The sequence below is a fragment of the Triturus cristatus genome, chromosome 1_2 (genome assembly GCF_964204655.1).
Source record: "Triturus cristatus chromosome 1_2, aTriCri1.1, whole genome shotgun sequence".
Classification (NCBI taxonomy): Eukaryota; Metazoa; Chordata; class Amphibia; order Caudata; family Salamandridae; genus Triturus; species Triturus cristatus.
The window spans coordinates 557,639,602-557,659,714 of NC_140580.1; the positions used below are offsets into that span (position 1 = coordinate 557,639,602).

At 48.4% G+C, this 20,113-nt stretch overlaps 1 protein-coding gene across 2 annotated transcripts in view; it reads left to right on the forward strand.

Moving 5' to 3' along the window:
* OGA (O-GlcNAcase) overlaps positions 1-20,113 on the forward strand; it is a 476,162-nt gene that overhangs the window by 74,369 nt on the left and 381,680 nt on the right. For both annotated transcript variants that reach the window (XM_085606452.1, XM_085606453.1), the window contains one exon: positions 11,247-11,345. In XM_085606452.1, the coding sequence (XP_085462578.1) occupies positions 11,247-11,345 (99 nt within the window). The remainder of the gene's footprint in view (positions 1-11,246; positions 11,346-20,113) is intronic.

The following is a 20,113-nucleotide window of genomic DNA, read 5'->3' on the forward strand; positions in this document are numbered from 1 at the left end:
TTTGCAGTCCCCAACCTGTGTGCCGCCTGCCAGCTGAGAGAAACCATTCGGTTTACCATTTGTATATTCTTAGGTAGTGGGGCGCCATCGAGCATTCCCAAAACAGCTTCAAAGCTCAGCGACGTCGGTTCCACTCTATATGCTGGGTCCATCCAACACCCGTTAAACCATTTGTTTATGACTGGGATCTGGGATGCTAAATGGTAGAGGTACAGGTTGGCCATACCCAAACCTCCATCATAGGGCGTCTTCTGACATTTAGTGAGAGCCAATCTCTGTAAGGATTTGTGTCACGAGTGGAGCTCAGTCCTCCTGTGCGCTTTTCCGCCCATACCACTCCTGCCCAGAGTGTTCAAGAAGATCAGGAGTGACCGGGCACAAGTTATTCTTGTCGCTCCGGATTGGGCACAGAGTTTGGTATCCCGAGCTTCTGGATATGAGCATCGATCCTCCGTTCAGGCTGCCACTTTGGGAGGATTTTCTGTCACAGCTGCAGGGGAGGGTCCTCCACCTGAAACTGTCCACTCTCCGCCTCCTTGTGTGGAGATGAAGCAGCGACAGTTGACCGCTTTTGATCTTCCTACCGAAGGACTACCTTTTGGCTTTTCTTCGGCTGCCAGATTAGCCGTCTCTTTTTATGTCCCCTCTGGTGCAGAGGTTTTTAAAGGGGTTAACCCATTTGTTTCCCCCTTCTCATTTTCTTATGCCACAGTGGGACCTTAACTTGTTCCTTAATTTCTTGATGAGCGCAATGTTTGAGCCGCTACACTACTGCCCTCTATGGTTGCCCACTATCAAAACTGCTTTTTTGGTGGCAATCACCTCTTCCAGGAGGGTGAGCGTACTGCAGGCACTGTCATCAGTCTTTCCAGACAAAGTGATACTGAGAACTAGGGCATCCTTTTTGCCCAAGGTTTTAACTCCCTTCCATCTGAGAAAGTCTGTTACTCTACCCACTTTCTATGCTCCTCCTCACCCTTCAAGGAAGAGGAGCGTCTCCACCGTCTGGACCCAAAAAGAGCGTTATCGTTCTACCTTGATTGCACTATAGAGTTCATGGTGGATGACCAACTCTATAGGGTACGTGGAAGCAAAGAAGGGGTGTGTTGCTCAAAAGAGGACCATCTCTCGTTGGGTTGTCCTCTGTATAAAAATCTGTTACGACTTGGCAAAGAAGCAGCCTCCTGAAGGCCTTCGGTTCCATTCCACCAAGGCAAAAGCAGCCACCACAGCCCTAAAGTGTGGAGTTCCTATTTCTGATATCTACCACGTGGGCATCTCTGTACACGTTCACCAGACTCTATTGCCTGGATTCTCAGGTTCACTGGGAGGGCCTGTTTGGCCACTCTCTTACAGGATTATCTGGTTTTAAGCTTTTCTGCAGTCCCACTTCTGGGTAAGGTATTTCTTTGGTACCTGTTCAAAGGTAAGGTATCTGCAGCTAGATGTCTCTACCAGATGGTTAAGGTACTTACCTCCGGTAATGCTTTATCTGATATAGACATAATATAGCTGCAGATTCCTTACCGACGCACCCATCCTCCCAGCACTGTGGAATTCTCTTTGTGTCAGGGCTGTTCCCCCTTCAGGGCCCAAGCTTCTTTTTAACACACTATGGTCAGTTGCTCTGCACTTCAGGTGTGGAAAGTCGCAAAAAGTACCGACATCAGCACGCCAGAGTGGGGGTTATATTGACACCGCGGACGTCACAACACCAATGACATCACGCAGTGTCGACTGACTATACCGCTACTCAGAGGTACTGCTAAGAAAAATCTTCCGGATCCATCCAGCCTGACATCTGGTAGTTCAAAGGTAAGGAATCAGTGGCTAGATCAGGACCCTACCAAATAAGGCGTTACTGAAGGTAAGTAACTTGTCTGGACCTTTTTGTCCACCTTCGGTACGCCATCCACCTTGGAGAGGTACTACTTTGGGGTCTGTTTTAATGGTGAGGAATCTGAAGTTAGAAGTATGTTTAGAAGAACAGGCTAACTACCTTCAGTAACGCTCTTTCTGATGGATAGTCTGTTGTACCACAGATTCCTCATTGCCATTCTACCTCCCAGTTCTGTGGAGTGAATGCATTTTAGCATCAAAAAATGCCCCAAATTATATATACATGCAAATTGGAACTGTGTTGTGAAAGGGATGTCATTGTGCAGAGGTAGCTCCTATATGCAGCTCTGCTTCATCACTCCCGTGATTGAATAAGGTCACTAGGGAGCCGCGTGATGCCACCTAACGACAAAGGAGTGCTGCTATGAGATATTCTGGCACCTGAGAGACATTATTTGTTGATTCTAACACTGGCTTTGCAGCTTGGTTTCTTTTAGAGATTCCAATCTGGCTTACTCTGCCTTCCCAAGAACTAGAAGTAGCGCAAGTGCTACAATACCTAAGATTTAAAGGCACACACTAAGTATTCTGTTTGCTAGCTAATTTCTTTGAAGGTGTGTCAGATTAAAAAAAAAAAAACAGCTGGAAACAACAAGGTCTGCACACCTTCAAGGTGCTGTGGAAAATGTTGCTCCCATCTTGTATGTTGGATTGGTTTAAAAAAATGATTATGGCTTTGAAAAAGATTTTGCTGTCAGTGATCATGACCTGTTTCAAAAAAGTCCTTCCAACAACATTATCCATTGGATGGCACCGGAAGACAAGGGATGTACAACTATACAAAAAAAAATCCTAAGCAATCGTGGAACTAAGCAGTTTCATCTTGCGTAGATATTAGCCTTCCAATAAAGGCCTATAAACTGCACCTGTTTTATTTTAGACTCTGTTCTCTTTGTGTCATTCTTAATTTTTGATGGGTCTTACAGTGAACATGGTGGATTGGAGTAAACTTCAGTTTCACTTCATTTTGGGAGCATCATTTTGTAAAAAAAAACACAACTATCACTTTTCATAGTAGTGTGAATGGCTTTTACAGATGAAACATTGGTCAATTTATGGTGCTTTGTCAAAGCAATGCAAAGTAAATTTGTATGCTTTTTTGTACCAAACATTACTTAAAGTGGCTTTAAGTGAATAAATGAAAATACAGATAATGTCTCTTTTGAAATGCCACATATCTCTCCCAAAGAAAGAAAACTCTTGCAAACATGGATGCAAATCTGCCTGTTTTCTTTAAAAGGAGAATATCGGAGCACTTCAAACAAAATCCTCGTGAATAGGCTTTTCTGAAGTTTTTTCGCTATACTTTATAGCATCATGGTTTCCATGCAGCATGACTAAAAAAAGACGCAATGATGTGGACATGTCATCTTATAGGCATGATAAAGAAAAAGAGGGAGGAACCCTAATCATCAGAGAAAGCACGGGGTAGCACAACAAGGAAAAGCAAAGCGAGTGCCTAATCAAATAAACGTAAATATGTGGATCATGTGTTGGGCAACAGAAATATATGCTATACAATCAATGATTACAGTTGTAATAAAATCAGTCTAATGAGCATCAAATCAATATAGAAGACAAAGTACATAAAAACAATATTCAAACTAATTTGATAGTATAAGATGTTTATTTCAAATTAAAACAATAGAATCACATAGGCTTAAACATCTCGTGTTCGGAGTACAATATTATTGGTGTACATCACAAGAAAACTACAAAGAAAAACAGTTGACTCATCGTTTCGGTGAGATGTCTCCTTCACCTTCTTCAGGACCGAGTTTTCTAAAAACAATCTACTTATGTTTTAAATCCAATTCAAGTAACCTCTCATCTGTGGCTCCAACGGACGCAAACTCCAACAGAGTAGTTACTAAGATAAAGGTCATTCTTCATTAATGAATAATTCTACGGAGGAGAATCTTACCCTTCCGCTCCTTGCAAGTCACATGCAAAACCTTGCTATTTCATATTTTAACTAGAAGGTGAAGGAGACACATCTCACCGAAACGCTGCGACAACAGTTTTTTTTTTTGTGGTTTTCTTATGATGTACACCAATAATATTGTACTCAGAACATGAGATGTTTTTAAGCCTACATATGATTATATTGTTTTAATTTGAAATATATTTTTGATACTATCATATTAGTTTGAATATTGTTTTTATGTACTTGTCTTCTATATCGATTTGATTCTCATTAGACTCTGATTTTATTACAACTGTAATCTATGATTGTATAGCATATTGTTGTCCAACACATGATCCACATAATTATGGGTTCGAGGCATGTGGGCTGCTGAATTCATATCTGTGCATAGACCGCCGCCTAGTGTTGGGTCCGGATGTTTGCACGTTGTTGTCCTGGAAGAGTCTTCGAAGTATCCTGGGATAGGTGACTCCTCCCCTGGACTACAGTGCGCATGGGCATCCTCTCCATCCTCAGATTGTTTTTTTCCGCCATTGGGTTCGGATGTGCTTATCTTGACTCAAGTTAGGAAAAACTTTTTCCAGGCCAAAAGGCCTTTAGTTCGCGTCGGTACTGTTCCCGATCGGTATCGATAGTATCTTTATTAGTTTACTAACTTCAAGAACAACTTTTTCGCATCTTACCCGACCATCGACCGGACACCGACGATGGAATCGAGGACACCATTCAAGCGGTGTCCTGTATGCAATGCGAAATATCCCCATGTTGACGTCCACCCGGTGTGCAACAAATGCCTTTCACCGGATCACGACGAGTCCACATGTATGGCCTGTGCCCGATTCCGATCCAAGAAGACTCTCCGGAATCGACGAGCAGCGACACTCGAAGCGCAGCAAGCGGCACTGGCCCCGACCAACATCTTCAGCGCCGAGGACGAAGATGTCGAAGACGTGGAGAACCTACCCTCCAGCCCCGCTTCCGAACACGACTCCGGATCGGAAGACATCGAATAACAACTATTTCGCAGAGATGAAGCCGACACCGAGGTAGGAGACTACAATGAGGCCTTAGGGGCCGAAGAGAGTCGCTCCGGTGACGAGCAAGGCCTACCCGTACAGACTGAGGATATCCCAGTGCGCCAGTCTATGGCTCCGGTCGAGGGATCGCCTTCGGGCCTTACCCAAGACCTATCCCGCAGTTCTTCGGCCCCGCCCTCTGGCCCGGCCTCGGACATTCAGCGGCAGCCATTACTACCCAAAACGGCTGGTTTCCCTTCTTCGAAACCGAAAGCTGTATTGGTTCATCTAAAACCGAAACCAAAAGTGACGCTGGTCGGATCTAAGCCCACCACACCTTCGACGGCAGCCAAACCCGTCGGCACCGACCGCACCAAACGAGACTTCGGTGCCGAGCTTGCAGCGGCCGACGTCGGCACCGACACACGGAAAAAGACCTTCGGTGCCGCCAAACCTATTCGGCTCCCGGCACCGAAACAATCGGCTCCGGCCACAAAGGTCAAACTGGCTGCTGCGTCTCACACCGCTTCGACAGCACCACCAAAGGCGCAATCATCGGCGTCGACGGCTACTACCGCTCCTCGACTCGATGACCCAGTGGCGCCGAAGAAGTCCACGCCCGCCTCTACAGAACCGGTCGGCGCCAAAGAACCGATGGCGCTCCAGGTGCGGCCAGTTGCTGTGTCCTTGCAACGCATCAAACACAAGGCAGTCCTCCAGGACACGTCAAGCTCCGAGCCGATAAAAGCTCCAACAGCCTCTCCGGCACCGGCCAACATCACTTTTGGCCTGCCGCCATCCACGGCCCCGAAACTGTTCCAAATCAGGACACGTGTCACCCACACCACGATCACGCCTGCCGAACGCTCTCCTGCAGAGACGTCACCATCACACATCATCGACGCCGACACCGGCAGAATGATGCTCCACAAGAGGAGAATAACCTCCGAGCCAGCTTGGGACTCCTACCGGATCCCGCTTAAGAAAAAGCTGCCAGTGGCTACGGAACCAGTTCTTTACGAACCTCTCCATTCCTCTTACCAAGATCCACAGTCCTTCTCTCCCACACACTCCGAAACAGACGTTTTGGAGGACTACATAAGTGACCACATCCCCTACCCCGGAGAGATGGACCCTGAAGGCTAACAGGACCCTGACCAAGCTTGGGATGACCCTGTAGACCCGGGTGCACCTATGGATACACAGGACCCGCAACTATATGGAGCGAAAACATCTCCCACAGAGGACACTGCCGCATTCAACGCCCTCGTTGAACGTGCTGCGGCCAATCATGGTGTGCAACTCCACTCTGACACCGTCGAGGACGACTTTCTCATGGATACTTTCGCATCCTCCGAAAGGAATATAAAAACTCTACCCATGTTGAAAGGTGTCCTCAAACCAGCAAAGGACATCTTCAAAGAACCCACCAGGGCAAGAGTAATAAACCCCAGGATCGACAAGAAATACAGGTCGGCGCCTGGGGACCCTACCTACATTAGAGGCCAGTTACCTCTGGATTCCATAGTAGTTGCGAATGCTCGCAAACGGGCACACTCGCAAACGACAGGGGATGCTCCTCCCCCCGGACAAAGAGTCCAAGGTGCTAGAGACCTCCGGCAAACGGGTTGCGGCCCAAGCAGCTAACATATGGCGTATTGCCAATACTCAGGCGCTCCTAGCTCGCTACGATCAAGCACACTGCGACACATTAGAAACATTACTCCAACATCTCCCTGACCAATTCAAAGAGGGTGCAGAGATCCTCATCAGGGAGGGACAACTCCTCACAAACGCATCCATTAAGTGTGCACTGGATGCCGCAGATACAGCTGCCAGAGCCATGTTGCGACGACACGCCTGGTTACGAATCTCCGGATTCAAACCTGAGGTACAAAATAACATCCTCAACCAACCTGTCAACCCCGACTACTTATTCGGGCCAGAGGCTGACTCCACCCTAGAGAAAATAAAAAAGGACACAGACACTGCAAAGTCCATGGGGGCTCTCCAAACGCAGTCCTTTCGGAGCGGCTCCTTTCGTCGCCCCGGAAATAGAGGAGCAGGTAGAGGACAAGGGTCACAGCAAACCTACAACAAGGGAAACACACAAAGTTCCTACGATAAAAACACCCGGGGTGGATATCGTGGCTCAAGCTCAAAGGGCAGAGGACGCGGATACGGCAACACCAGGTCCTCCCCCAAGAACAAACAGTGACACCCTCTCTCTTCCTCCCGACCACATAACACCTGTCGGGGGAAGGCTACAAAGGTTCCTGTCCACGTGGAACTCCATCACCACGGACAGGTGGGTCAAAGATATTGTCAAACACGGTTACTGCCTAGAATTAACCTCAACTCCACCCACAATACCTCCAAAACACCGTCCTATGTCCTCAGAGCACTTAACGCTCTTACAGCAGGAAGTGCTATGTATGCTACTAAAAGGCGCAATAGAGGTCGTACCCGTCCACGAGCAAGGTACGGGGGTGTACTCCCTGTACTTTTTAATACCGAAAAAGGACGGGTCACTCAGACCTATACTAGACCTGAGACCCCTCAACCGCTACATTCTCTCCGAGCATTTCCACATGCTCACCCTACAGCAAGTCCTCCCGCTGCTCAAGCAGGGAGACTTCCTGGCCACACTGGACCTCAAAGATGCGTATTTCCACATACCCATTCACCCCTCACACAGAAAATACCTCAGGTTCACTGTTCAGGGGCAGCACTACCAATTCAAAGTCCTTCCCTTCGGCGTTACAACAGCACCCAGAGTTTTCACGAAGTGCCTAGCTACTGTGGCTGCACATCTACGGAGGCAGCACATACACGTCTACCCTTACCTGGACGACTGGCTTGTTCAAGCAAAGTCAGCCCAGCAATGTGCCAGCCACATGTCCTGCACCATTCACCTCCTTCACAGTCTGGGGTTCTCACTAAATTACCCAAAATCACATCTCCAACCCGCACACGTACAACAGTACCTAGGTGCGACCATAGACACTCTGGCGGCCACGGCTCAGCCAAATTTAGTGAGAATCAACAGCATGCAAATGCTGATTTCCAAGTTCAAACCACAACACTCCCTTCCAGCGCGAGTGTTCATGCAGTTGATAGGCATGATGGCCTCCTGCATTTTCATAGTCCCACACGCGAGACTACATATGCGCCCGCTTCAGGAGTGCTTAGCACGTCAATGGAATCAGGCTCACGGACAACTAAAAGACCTAGTGTTGGTAAGCGGTCGGGCATACAACTCTCTGCATTGGTGGAATCCACAAAACCTTTGCAAGGGCCGACCGTTCCAAGAGCCTGTTCCACAGATAATACTGACAGCGGACGCGTCTCTCCAGGGATGGGGAGCTCATGTACTCAACTACACAGTGCAGGGACTATGGACAACACAACAAAAGAAGATGCACATCAACCTTCTAGAACTGATGGCAATCTTCCTGGCTATGAAAGCATTCAAAGTACACTTGTGCAACAAAGTCGTGTTGATCCGGACGGACAACATGACCGCCATGTACTACATACAGAAACAGGGAGGAACACACTCTCCACAGTTGTCTCATCTGACTCAGAGCATGTGGAAGTGGGCCATTCAAAGGAACATGTTCCTCATGGCGGAACACCTCCCTGGCAAGGACAACCAGATGGCGGATCTGCTCAGCAGACACAGCCACCAGATGCACGAGTGGGAGTTACACCCATCAGTACTCCAACCGTACTTCCAGCAATGGGGGTCATCCAGAGATAGACCTATTCGCCACAAGCGAAAACGCAAAATGCCAAAGCTTTACCGCCAGGTTCCCACATCCACAGTCGCAGGGCAATGCGATATGGATTAACTGGTCCGGCAGATTTGCGGACGCTTTTCCCCCAGCACCGTTGATACCGCTGGTGGCTCGCAAACTCAGACAACACTCACTGACACTCGTCCTGGTTGCTCCAACGTGGGCACGCCAGCCATGGTACACCACTTTTCTCGAACTTTCCGTGGTGCCGCATCAAAGGCTGCGGATCAAACCCGCGCATTTGACGCAGAACCATGGAGAGCTTCAGCACCCAGATCCGCAACAGCTGAACCTGGCAATCTGGCTCCTGAAGTCCTAGAGTTTGGCTACCTAAACCTGCCACCTGACTGTATGGACATCATTAAGGAAGCTAGAAGACCCACTACCAGAGCTTGCTATGCAGCCAAATGGAAAAGGTTCGTCATTTATTGCAATAATAATGACATTAACCCGCTGGACGCATCCATCCAAAACATAATTTGTTACCTCTTACACCTATACCGATGCAATCTGGCGTACACCTCTATACGTGTCCATTTGACCGCAATATCAGCCTATCTCCAGAACAGGCAGCACCTCTCTTTATTCAGAGTGCCTGCCATCAAAGCATTCTTGGAAGGACTCAAACGAGTAATTCCTCCAAGCCACCCACCAGCTCCAATGTGGAACCTCAACTTGGTCCTCACACGCCTGGTGGGTCCACCCTTTGAACCTCTACACTCATGCGAGATTCAATTCCTTACCTGGAAAGTAGCTTTCCTAGTAGCGATCACTTCTTTAAGAAGAGTTAGTGAACTCCAGGCACTAACCGTTCAAGAGCCATTTATACAGGTTCACGCCAACAGGGTCGTACTACGTACCAACCCCAAATTCATGCCCAAGGTGATATCGCAGTTCCACATGAATCAAACTATTGAACTGCCTGTTTTCTTTCAAAACCCACAAACTGTCGCAGAAAGAGCACTCCATACACTAGATGTGAAGAGAGCCCTCATGTATTACATCGACAGGACTAAGATCTTTAGGAAGACTAAACAACTTTTCGTTGCCTTTGCCCCACACCACAAAGGTAACGCTATCTCCAAAGCAGGTATAGCCAGATGGATCGTTAAATGTATTCAAATTTGCTATCAAAAGGCTAAACGCACATTAACGATTCCCCCACGAGCCCACTCAACACGTAAGTTAGGGGCCTCCATGGCTTTCCTGGGAAACATCCCTTTGCATGATATATGTAGAGCAGCCACCTGGTCCACTACACACACATTTACCAAACACTATTGTGTAGATGTGCAATCAAAACAGCAGGCAGCTGTAGGACAGGCTGTTCTCAAAACTCTTTTTCAGACCGCTGCAGCTGGCACCGGTAGCCGCCGCTAATAGGAGGTACTGCTATGTATTCTATGCACAGATATGAATTCAGCAGCCCACATGCCTCGAACTGAATATGCTACTTACCAGTATGCATCTGTTCTTGGCATGTAGGGCTGCTGACATTCATATCGCCCTCCCTCCTCCCCGGCGCCTGTAGCAGCTGCAGCTGTCAATTACTGTAAGCATGGTCATCACTTTCTGTATCAACTCCATCACTGCCACAATGGCGAAAAACAATCTGAGGATGGAGAGGATGCCCATGCGCACTGTAGTCCAGGGGAGGAGTCACCTATCCCAGGATACTTCGAAGACTCTTCCAGGACAACAACGTGCAAACATCCGGACCCAACACTAGGCGGCGATCTATGCACAGATATGAATGTCAGCAGCCCTACATGCCAAGAACAGATGCATACTGGTAAGTAGCATATTCATTATCTTGTAGGCACGCACATGCATCCAGCACGGATGCATGTAGCTACAAAAGGACATTTCCATTAAAATAAAATGTAGTGCAGCAGTGATGCAACAAAAAAAATTAAAAAGCCACTCAAGTGGATTGAGGAGTGCTGGGGGCCAGTATGAGGGACAGAACGCAGGCAAAAGTGAGCGGCATGGGAGTGCAGAAATGTGGATGTGGAAGAATTACTTGAGCAGATAGAGCCATGGGGAAGACAAGAACACTAGGGAGACATCTGGAAAATACACTATCTCTGATGGAGGGCATTCTCTAAATTGAGCATAGGAAGCATAGAAGCCAGCCACTCATAGGTGATAAAGAGGCTATACTTAATGGGTTGGTATTACACAAGTTGGACAGGCTGAAACGTGGTGACCCATCCAATAGAAAGGATATTCCTTTGGGCGGGAAGGGATGGCTGCAAGCCCCTCTGTTCTTGGTAAGCCCACAATGTCTTCCACAGCCAAATAGCTTGCGATGTTTGGTAGACACCACCTGAAAATGAATTGGTAAACAGTAGGATGTTTAGAGGAAGTAGGAAGTCATGGAGGGTCGGAGGGCTACCTCAAATGGCATGGAATTTTCAGCAGTTTTATTCTTTGGTGGTTCTTGTGTCCATGGAGTGTAGGACACGTGTTTTTTGGATTTGTATATTTAATTTGGTAGTTGTCTTTTAAAATTCTTGCAGCATGTTTTTGATGTTTCAACTGCTGTCATGTCTTATGACTTACTAAAGTGTTATATTGAAGCACCATAATTTGTTTCCTCAGAATATTGTGGAACTTTCTGTTTTCCGAATCCTGCTCAGTCTCCTTATCTACGGACTGTAGGCGAAAAGCTGCTTCCAGGTATTCAGGTGTTGTGGACAGGTATGTTTTAGTTATCATAAAAATAACATTGAATTGTGTGATTTGTCATTTGTGCCAGTGCTAGTTTTTTTCTTTTTTTTTGCTACATAGACCTCAATGGGATTCAAATGTTGTCCAAACTTCTATCCAGTAACTTGTTTGTAAACGTTCACTTGTTCTTCTCTTGGTTTAAAATTTTGGACATTGGCAGTTGGCATGACGAAACTCCCTAGTGCCCTCAGCAGGTGCTTTACAAAATCCATCCATCAGTGCTATCTGGTTTTGTTTTGCTAGAGAGCAGCGCAACCTTTTAATTTGAAAGAAACAAGTAGTGTTAGCTTAATTTTCTGGTTCATGGAAACTTTTCAGGGTTAAATATGGTAAATTGTACAAAATAATAAATTGTTTGTGATTTGTGTAGCTTTAGATGCACATGCTGTGCATACTCCTGCCATCTAGTGTTGGACTCAAATGTTTTTCTTAAGTCTTTTGGGCAATGAGCTATAGTGACTCCACCTATTGCTGATAATGGGCAAGAGAATCGGCCCCATTGTTAGATTGTTTTTTCTCTGTTGTCTGGTTCAGATGTGTCCCTTGGAGTTCTGGTTCGATGCTGTGTGGTGTTTCGTCAGATCTGCTCAGATCGTTTTTACTTGTTGGATGAATTATAAATGTATCTTGTCACTTCCAAGCATCGCATAGCCTTTTGCTTCTATTCTGTTGTCAAACAGCTGAGTCTCCCAGTATGGTCTTCGATTCCTTGACACTAGAGAATGTACCCATAATGGAACGAACTCCATTACACTACTGCCTGAAGTGTTGAGCAAAGTACTGGAGGACATCAGGTGTGTAACTTATGTCTGTCCCCAGACCACCAGGATGCCTCCTGCTCGGCATGCTCGCCTTCCAGAACAAGAAAACCCTTTGGTACCATCACATCGGCTTTGATGGCGCACTACTGATCGGACGATACTCAGGACATGTTTGGAGAACGGAGAGCTCGAGCTGCAGCCAGAAGCCTCCGGTGCTGAGGCACAAGTGATGGTGATAGAGAAAAGTTTCTGCTCCAAAATCAAAGCAAGCAAGTCTCCAGCTGCATAGTACCCAACCACAAAGCCGCCCACAGTGAGTACTACCATAATGCCTTTCTGGACACCACTCAGAAGCTGAGCACCGCCCTCAAGGGGGTCGAGCCTGCAGGTCAGTCATGAGGCCTCCAGTCCGCCACTTCTTCAAGTCCATGGTCTGCACCGAATTGTGTTTCAGACAAATGCACGCCCATCTCTCAGCGTTGAATCCTGTCTCAGTCGCGCTCTTCAGCTCCAGCATCGAAGACGCATACTAAGCCATCCTTGAAGTCTAAGTCTTTGGAGCTGAAATCAGGCTCTGTGCTGGCAAGCCAAATGACATCTTTTTCTCTGAGAAAGCAGACGTTCAGGGTAGCATCTTCTATTTCTTCCAAGGATTACTGCGGCATGCATCCCAAGGCCTTGTGGGAGTAGTCCCTTAAGCTCCTTGCCATGCCACGACTATCACGGTAGAGCGGATGGTCCCAGGATCTCAAAGTCGTTGGGCCATTCGGCTAAGTCCCACAAGACAAAAAAAAGAGCAAGGAGATCTAAGAGGTCTTCAGACGAGACAAGGGAGCTTTGTCATTTGAGGCCTGCTCCGCGGTTGTGCCTGGACTGGCTCAATTCCTCCACGACTTTCTGGGAGCTGCCACGACCCCGCTCAACTTCGTGAGTACTGTGGCCCTAAGCCTCATATTTGAGCAGCCCTTCCCCACTGGTGCACTTTTGGGCCCTGAAGGTTCCCTGCCAACAGATGTGCCCCGGTGCCAGTTGTGCCCCTTGGATCCACAGATGGATCCTGACTGGCACCGGTCGTACCATCTTGACCTCCCCCCTATGTCGATCCTGATGCCAACCTGCCTAGTGCCGCCTTCCCCATTCTGATCAGTGGCTGACATGGAGCCAGAGGGGCGCCATGCCTTCCAGGCGGGAGCCTGAGGTGCTTTTGAGCCTTCGGACGTTCAATTGATTTCAATGGGAAAGCTCCAGTTTGGAAAAAGGTTGCAAGCTCGGGGACGAAGATTCTTCAGGTGCCACCACCACTTTGAGAGGTAAGTTGGGTAGTTGGAGGGTAGGTAGGTACACTGGAGTTGGGCACAGCGGGCCGCGGGGTGCCTTTTGGTGTCGGGAAATCTTACCCTCTGTTGATCGCGGTTGGGGGCTACCTGGTTCTGAGGCTGCAGGCGTCGTCTGGAGTGTCGAGGGAAGTCCTTGGGTGTTGGACTCGGGGTCACAGTCGCCGGGGCGGGGGGGGGGGGCGGGGGGGGGATGGTGGCGGTCGTCCTTGTGGTCTTTACTCACTCCGGCACAGGCCAGGCTTGGCGGGTGCAGTGTGTGCAGGGTTCGCGGTTCCGGGCTGTTGCCAGGATTAGATGCTGATTTTGAGCAGAGCCTCTGCACATGGGAGTCCCAGGTGCTTCGAGCCAAAAGGTAGCCAGGTCCTCCGGGGTTTGTGAGGTTGCTAGCCACAAGAGGTGATGGGTTGTAGCAGGAGCAGGTTCGAGGGTCGACAGGCTGGTAGGGCTGGGGCCAAAGCACTTGGTGTCTTCCTCTTCTTAGCAGCTGCACAGCAGGTCTTTTTCTTGCTCTTCAGGGTTCAGGTTCAGGGTGCCCCCGGGCTGACCGCGGTGCGCTGACCTGCGGCCGTGCCTGCTCATCACTGCGCCACCTTGCTGCATGAGCTAGCAGACCTGGGAGCCTGGCGGTGGCCTGCAGAGGGGTCGGACAGCTACTGGTCCTTGAAGAGGCCGAGCGCGGCCTGATGCCAGAGGCCCTCCTGGCCTAGTGACCTGTGGCGGAGCGCGAGGCCCCCCCCCCCCCCCCCCCCCCCCACCCACCCAGCCTGAGGACCGTCGGCCACAGAGCCTTCTCTGCTGGACTGCATCTCATTGACTGGAGGCCCCTAACACTTCGTGGCTTGCTCACAACACCCCATTGCGGGCCCCTGCTGCTTTGACTGGGCTCTGCGGGTTCTCATCATTGGGAGGTGATGACGCGCACTAAAGCCGTAAAAGAGCCGGTGGCACCTCAGAAGGACAACCCAGTAGCTGCACTCTGGAACAAACCCCCCCCCCCCCCCCCCCCTCGGATTAATGGCATCCTCAGCTGGAAAGGACTCGGCGCCAATCACGCAATCTTTCATGGCGAACTTCATGGCGGAGCTCAGATCTGAAATTGACTCCCTGCGCTTGGAAGTCCACACCTGTGTCCGGGAACTCAACAGGGAAGTCACGGACCTGGGTGAGAGAGTGGATGGTCTCTAGAAGATGGTGGGCGCTCGAACGGAGGACCGGGAGCACCTCTGGCAGCGGCTGGCCACCCTAGAGGAACAGCACATCGATCTGCAGCTGAAGCAGGAGGACTTGGAAAACCGGGGCCGCCGCAACAACCTCAGCATCAGGGGGGGGGTTCCGATTGGAGCAGAGGGGTCATACATCATGACGTTTGTGGCAAAACTCCTCCATAACATCTGGGCCAATGATGATACTTCTCCTCCAGCCCTCGACCGGACTCTTCGGGTTTCGGGCCCCTCCACCCGCTCGGGCCTCATCCCCGACATCCTGACCCGAGACCACTTTTTCACTGAGAAGGAGGCGATACTCAGGGCAGCGTGCTCCAAACCGGACCTCACCTATAACGGGACCGCCATTCAGATCTTCCAGGACCTTGCCCCTACCACGTTACGCAGACAACGCGATTTCATGCCGGTGACAGACAAGTAGCAGAGCCTCAATATTCAGTACCAATGGGGGCATCCTTTTGCACTCTTTTTCCAGTGGGAATCTAAGCGTCGGATGGTGCGGTCCCTCCAGGAGGCTACACAACTCCTGCACATCTCGCTCTCGCCGCCACCAGTCCGCCACATTCATCCTCCCGTGTCCGGGAGCTGGCCAAACTGTCCTGGTCCCAGGTGCGGCACCACAGGAGTGCACCACGCAGTCGGCTTCCCAAGCCAGCAGGAAATCATTCAGCATATTCGCTTCATGGCGGAACGGACCCCTTCGGCGGACTCTCGCTCTTCCACGCCTGTTATATTGTGACTCATTGTCCATATCCGAAGCCTAGCCCTGCTCTGAGCCTAACTAACCAGCTCCCAAAGAATGGGAGCTCACCCTCTTCGCTCCCATTCTTTGGGTTTGGAAACACCCCCCCCCCCCCCCCTGCTCCTGGGAGAGTGACTTCTCCGGGATGGTATGTGCCTTCAAGCCGCAATCACCCCCAGTTCGGAACAGGACACTGCAGCCCAGTTGGCCAATGTTGTATTTTTTTTGCACTATGTTGATATTTCACCTTTCTTGCCCTCCTCTCCTGTCACCTCTTTTGCATTTCTCTTCTTGCTCTATTCTCCTTGGTGGGCGGGAGATTCTTTCTTCTTTTCACTCTTTGCTATCCTACTTCTTCATCTGGCGGGGGGGACAGTTCCGACAGGCGGGGTGTCCTGGGCTTCTACACCACTTTGCAGTGATCGCTATGGCCTTTACACTCCCTTCGTCTCTATCGGGGGGGGGGGGGAGGCTGTCCTTTGCTTCCTCTACCCGGTCTGTGCTAGTGTGCCCCCCCCCCCCAACACAATGCTGTCATGACCTCTGGGCCTCCGCTTCCACCAAGTCAGGTGGCGTAGCCATTCCCTGTCAGGCGGGTATCCACCAGGGGGATTCCATAACAGTTCGTAGTAAAGATGGTCGATTCCTCAAAGTGATGCTCTGGATTTGGCACCGCGTCCTCATGCTATGCAACACTTATGCACCAAATCAGGCTCAGGATTCCTTCCTGCGAGGTCTGTTGCGAGAGCACAACACATGATGACCCTGGTCTTATTTTGGGGGGCGACTTCAATTTGATATGGGAGGCGAAGCTCGATCGTAGTGAGGGCACATTCCATGGGACGGGGGCCATGTCGGCTGCCTTAAAGAAACTGACCAAAAACCAAAGAAAATGATGGACGGAGTGTTGAACATTGCAAGCACTCACCCCCAGTCAACTGATCTGGGTTTAATCCATCACCATTCTTTAGCCCACTCTGCCACCCCAGTTCAGACATGGCCATATGCAAATCAGTCTGACCCTGTGCCTCATGGGAACAGTCTAGCCCGAACTGCCAAGCCGTGTCTTCCCTGGACCGGAAACAAGCTTCCTAGGACCGGTTTCTGGCATTTCAGCCGTCTTCAGCCAGGCTTGCTTGAATCCAGTGGCAAAGTGAGCAAGGGACTCACGTCTGAGCATACCCTGCCAACTTATGGCGAACAAAGCAAAAACCAAAGAAAATGATGGACGGCGTGTTGAACATTGCAAGCACTCACCCCCAGTCAACTGACTGGGTGTGAGTGTTTGATTGGTTCTGATGCTCCGTTCTTCACCACCCCCTTTTGTACCGCTTTGTTCGCCATAAGTTGGCAGGGTATGCTTAGACGTGAGTCCCTGGTCTACACCAGTCAGCCAGTACACTGATAGTGGGTAGGTTCAGGAAGCACCTCTAAAGTGCCCTCTGGGTGCATGCATTAATAAATCCATCCCTTGAATCAGTGTGGGCTTATTAATACAAGGGGCCTCATGTAGGAAGCCAAATACCGGTCGGTAACGGCCGATTTTCGGTAATTATACCGTTACCGACCGGTATTTTGGCTTTGAGATGTAGGGGGAGAATTTCATGATTCGGTATTTACCGAATCGGTAAAATTACCGAATCGGTAAATTTACCGATTCGGTAAATACCGAATCATGAAATGAGATGTAGGGGGAGTGTGTGGTGGGTGTGGGGATTCGTTATTTACCACCAACTAAAGGTTGGTGGTAAATGACGAATAGGTGAAAAAAAGCATTTTTGTGCACGTTTAAGTGTGCAATGTGGCAGACATACATGCCCTTAGGGCATGTATGTGCGCCACGTGTGCACACATGGCCGAATCAGGGGTGCAACAGGGTGTCAATGTGACACCCTGCCACCCTTGCATGTGCTCCCCCATTACCAAATCGGTATTTACCGATTCGGTAATGAGGCATACCTTCCCATCAATGGGAAGGTATGCCTCATTACCGAATCGGTAAATACCGATTCGGTAATTACCGAATTTCTACGAATCGGTAATTTTTACCGCAGGAATACCTACATAGCATTTACCACTTCATAAATACCGAATCGGTATGATTCGGTATTTATGAAGTGGTAAATGCCAGGCCACCTACATGAGGCCCAAGATGTTTAATACCAAACATCTCTAGTTTCAGTGAAGCCATCATGTAGCTGGGGAACTCATTTCTATTGTCCAGCACATGTACTTAAAATGGCGTCCCTGTTCACTTCTAATCTCTAAGAATCGATTTGGACATCACAGGGGCATATCTGCTCAAGCAGATGTCCACACATGCAGTATAGTTAGGCTATCTGGTTTTAGGTTTAAATAACTGATAAAACCGCACCAAAAGGAAAATGGCCATCACTGGTGTAAACATATAAACACATATAAACACTGAAAATGGGAAAATACAAGGTAACTTGGTTATACAAGGTAGCATAAAGACAGACTGGGCTAACATTATTCTGCTTGAGTTTTGTTGTTTAGGGATGACAGTAAAACATGGTCTCTTCTTCCTTCTGCTTTTTTCAGTTTTGTGGTCTTTGGTCTAAAGATGAAGTGTTGAGAAGCTCGTTTTAGGTCTTATTTTGTTATTTTATAAACTTTAGAGAATCGAGAAATATCAAAATCATATTTGGGCTACATTTAATTTCACCGATAGGTAAAATGGCAGGTTACATAAGAATCTTTCCTAATGTACCATCACATTTACCGACAGAGAATGGGTGAAATCCTTTGATACATCAGCCCCCTTTCCTAGTGAATTAGTATTGATTGTAAGTGAATTGCCAAACACCCCGAGCTTTAAACATTCAATGCAAGATGTAGTGACAGGTATATGTGAAAAGAATGTTGTCACCAAGCATCTGAGATGGTGGTGAAAACATGACACCAGACGTTTGGTAAACATGGAACGCAGTGTCCCTTTGAATGCTGCTGAAAAAAGTTCCTACCAAGGTCAATAAAGATTTGAGTGATAATGTTTGAATTTGCAGTAATTCAGCTACGTTCGTGAAAAAGTTGTATGATATCTGTCGAAATCGATACCTGAGCTTAAGTGCTTCCCTGTTAAGAGAATCTTGTCACTTGCTAGATGGTATGCTGAAAGCATCTTTACAATCTTCAGAGTGAAGAATGCTATTGACTTTGTAGTCCATTCTGGTGCAGTACAAATTTATTTGGACCTCATACACCCTGTGCACACGCTATCTATACACATGCCAGGGCTCGACAAATCCACTCGCCCGCTCGCATATGCGAGGTAGAATTAATAAGGACGAGCTATTTTTAGGTCCTACTCGCCCTTTCTGGCGAGTAGGAAAACAAACTAACTTTTATCCTCTGTCTTTAAAAACGGAACAAATGTGACAAGTTAACAAGATTTAAAGGCATTTTTATTGCTCACAAAGCTAATGAGCAATAAAGATGCCTTTAAATCTTGGTAACTTGTCACATTTGCTCCGCTTTCAGAGACGGAGGTCAAGTAGGGTGAAGTTAGGTCGAGGAAATTTTTGAAGGTACTAGACCTGCAGGACTAGTACAATTTTTCGGATTTTTCGAGCCCTGCATGCACTATCAGTGCGGAAAGCAAGCAATAATTAAAATTAAACCAAAATTCCAGAAACAGAAAGTTACTGTTTTTAATGGCGCGAAAATGTAACCACTGATAATCAATGTATTTTTCGTTTTAACTCTTTATTAAAGGGTATGGGGAGTTTCATCGTGTACACAGCAGTTCGCCTACAACCCTGGCATGGGCTGGCCGCGTGATTTAATTGGAGCTCGATATGCACAGGGAGAGCATTATTTGACATTGCATTTACATTGGCTTACACAGCAAGTCGCCTACAACCCAAACTGTGCCGGCCACATAGCGTGACAACTGTATCAGAGAAAGGTTATGATAGAACCCCTTCGTATACTAGGATCAGTACAATACAAACCAACTCTAACTGAGGAAGGGAGACAGAAAAGGGGAACTAGAAAAGTGGAGGGAGGGCGAAAAGATCCCCCGAGAGCTAGGTGAAAGAGGGGTGGGGGGAGTACGATGTGTGGAGGAAGAGGGTACAGAGCGGATAGTGAAGAGAGTGAGAGGTAAGGCCTAATGCACAGTCTGCATTTGGAATACATGTGAGGTAACGTTTGACATACTTCCTACCCCACAGCTCTCTATATTGCTACTTATCAGTGCCCACTGCAGGACATCACATCAAGCCAACCAGTGGTCAATAATCATGATATGACATCTATCATTGACTATTACATAAGCGAACAAAGCCAACATCTAGGGAATAACAGCACCTGCGAATGGCAAGTGTACAGCAGGACTCTACGTCTAAATCCGGCCTCAAGCACATACCACTATGGATTACAATAATGATTGATGTATTTACCGATCCGCCAATGCTCCGAGCTGGATTCCAACTCAGTAGGGCCTAGCCCTCGAGTTACAACAGTCTGGTTTGCTTTTGATAAGCCCAGCTATACCTGATAGCAGCACATCTAGCATATGAAAACAAAGAGGGAGAAAGGAAAGGGACCCACAGCAGGATAGAGAAGGGCGGGAGAGAGGAAGGGCTGAAGGTATGGCGGAGGGATGGACAGGGGGGGGGGGGGGTGAGGCTGGCGCTAGAAAAGCTGTGAT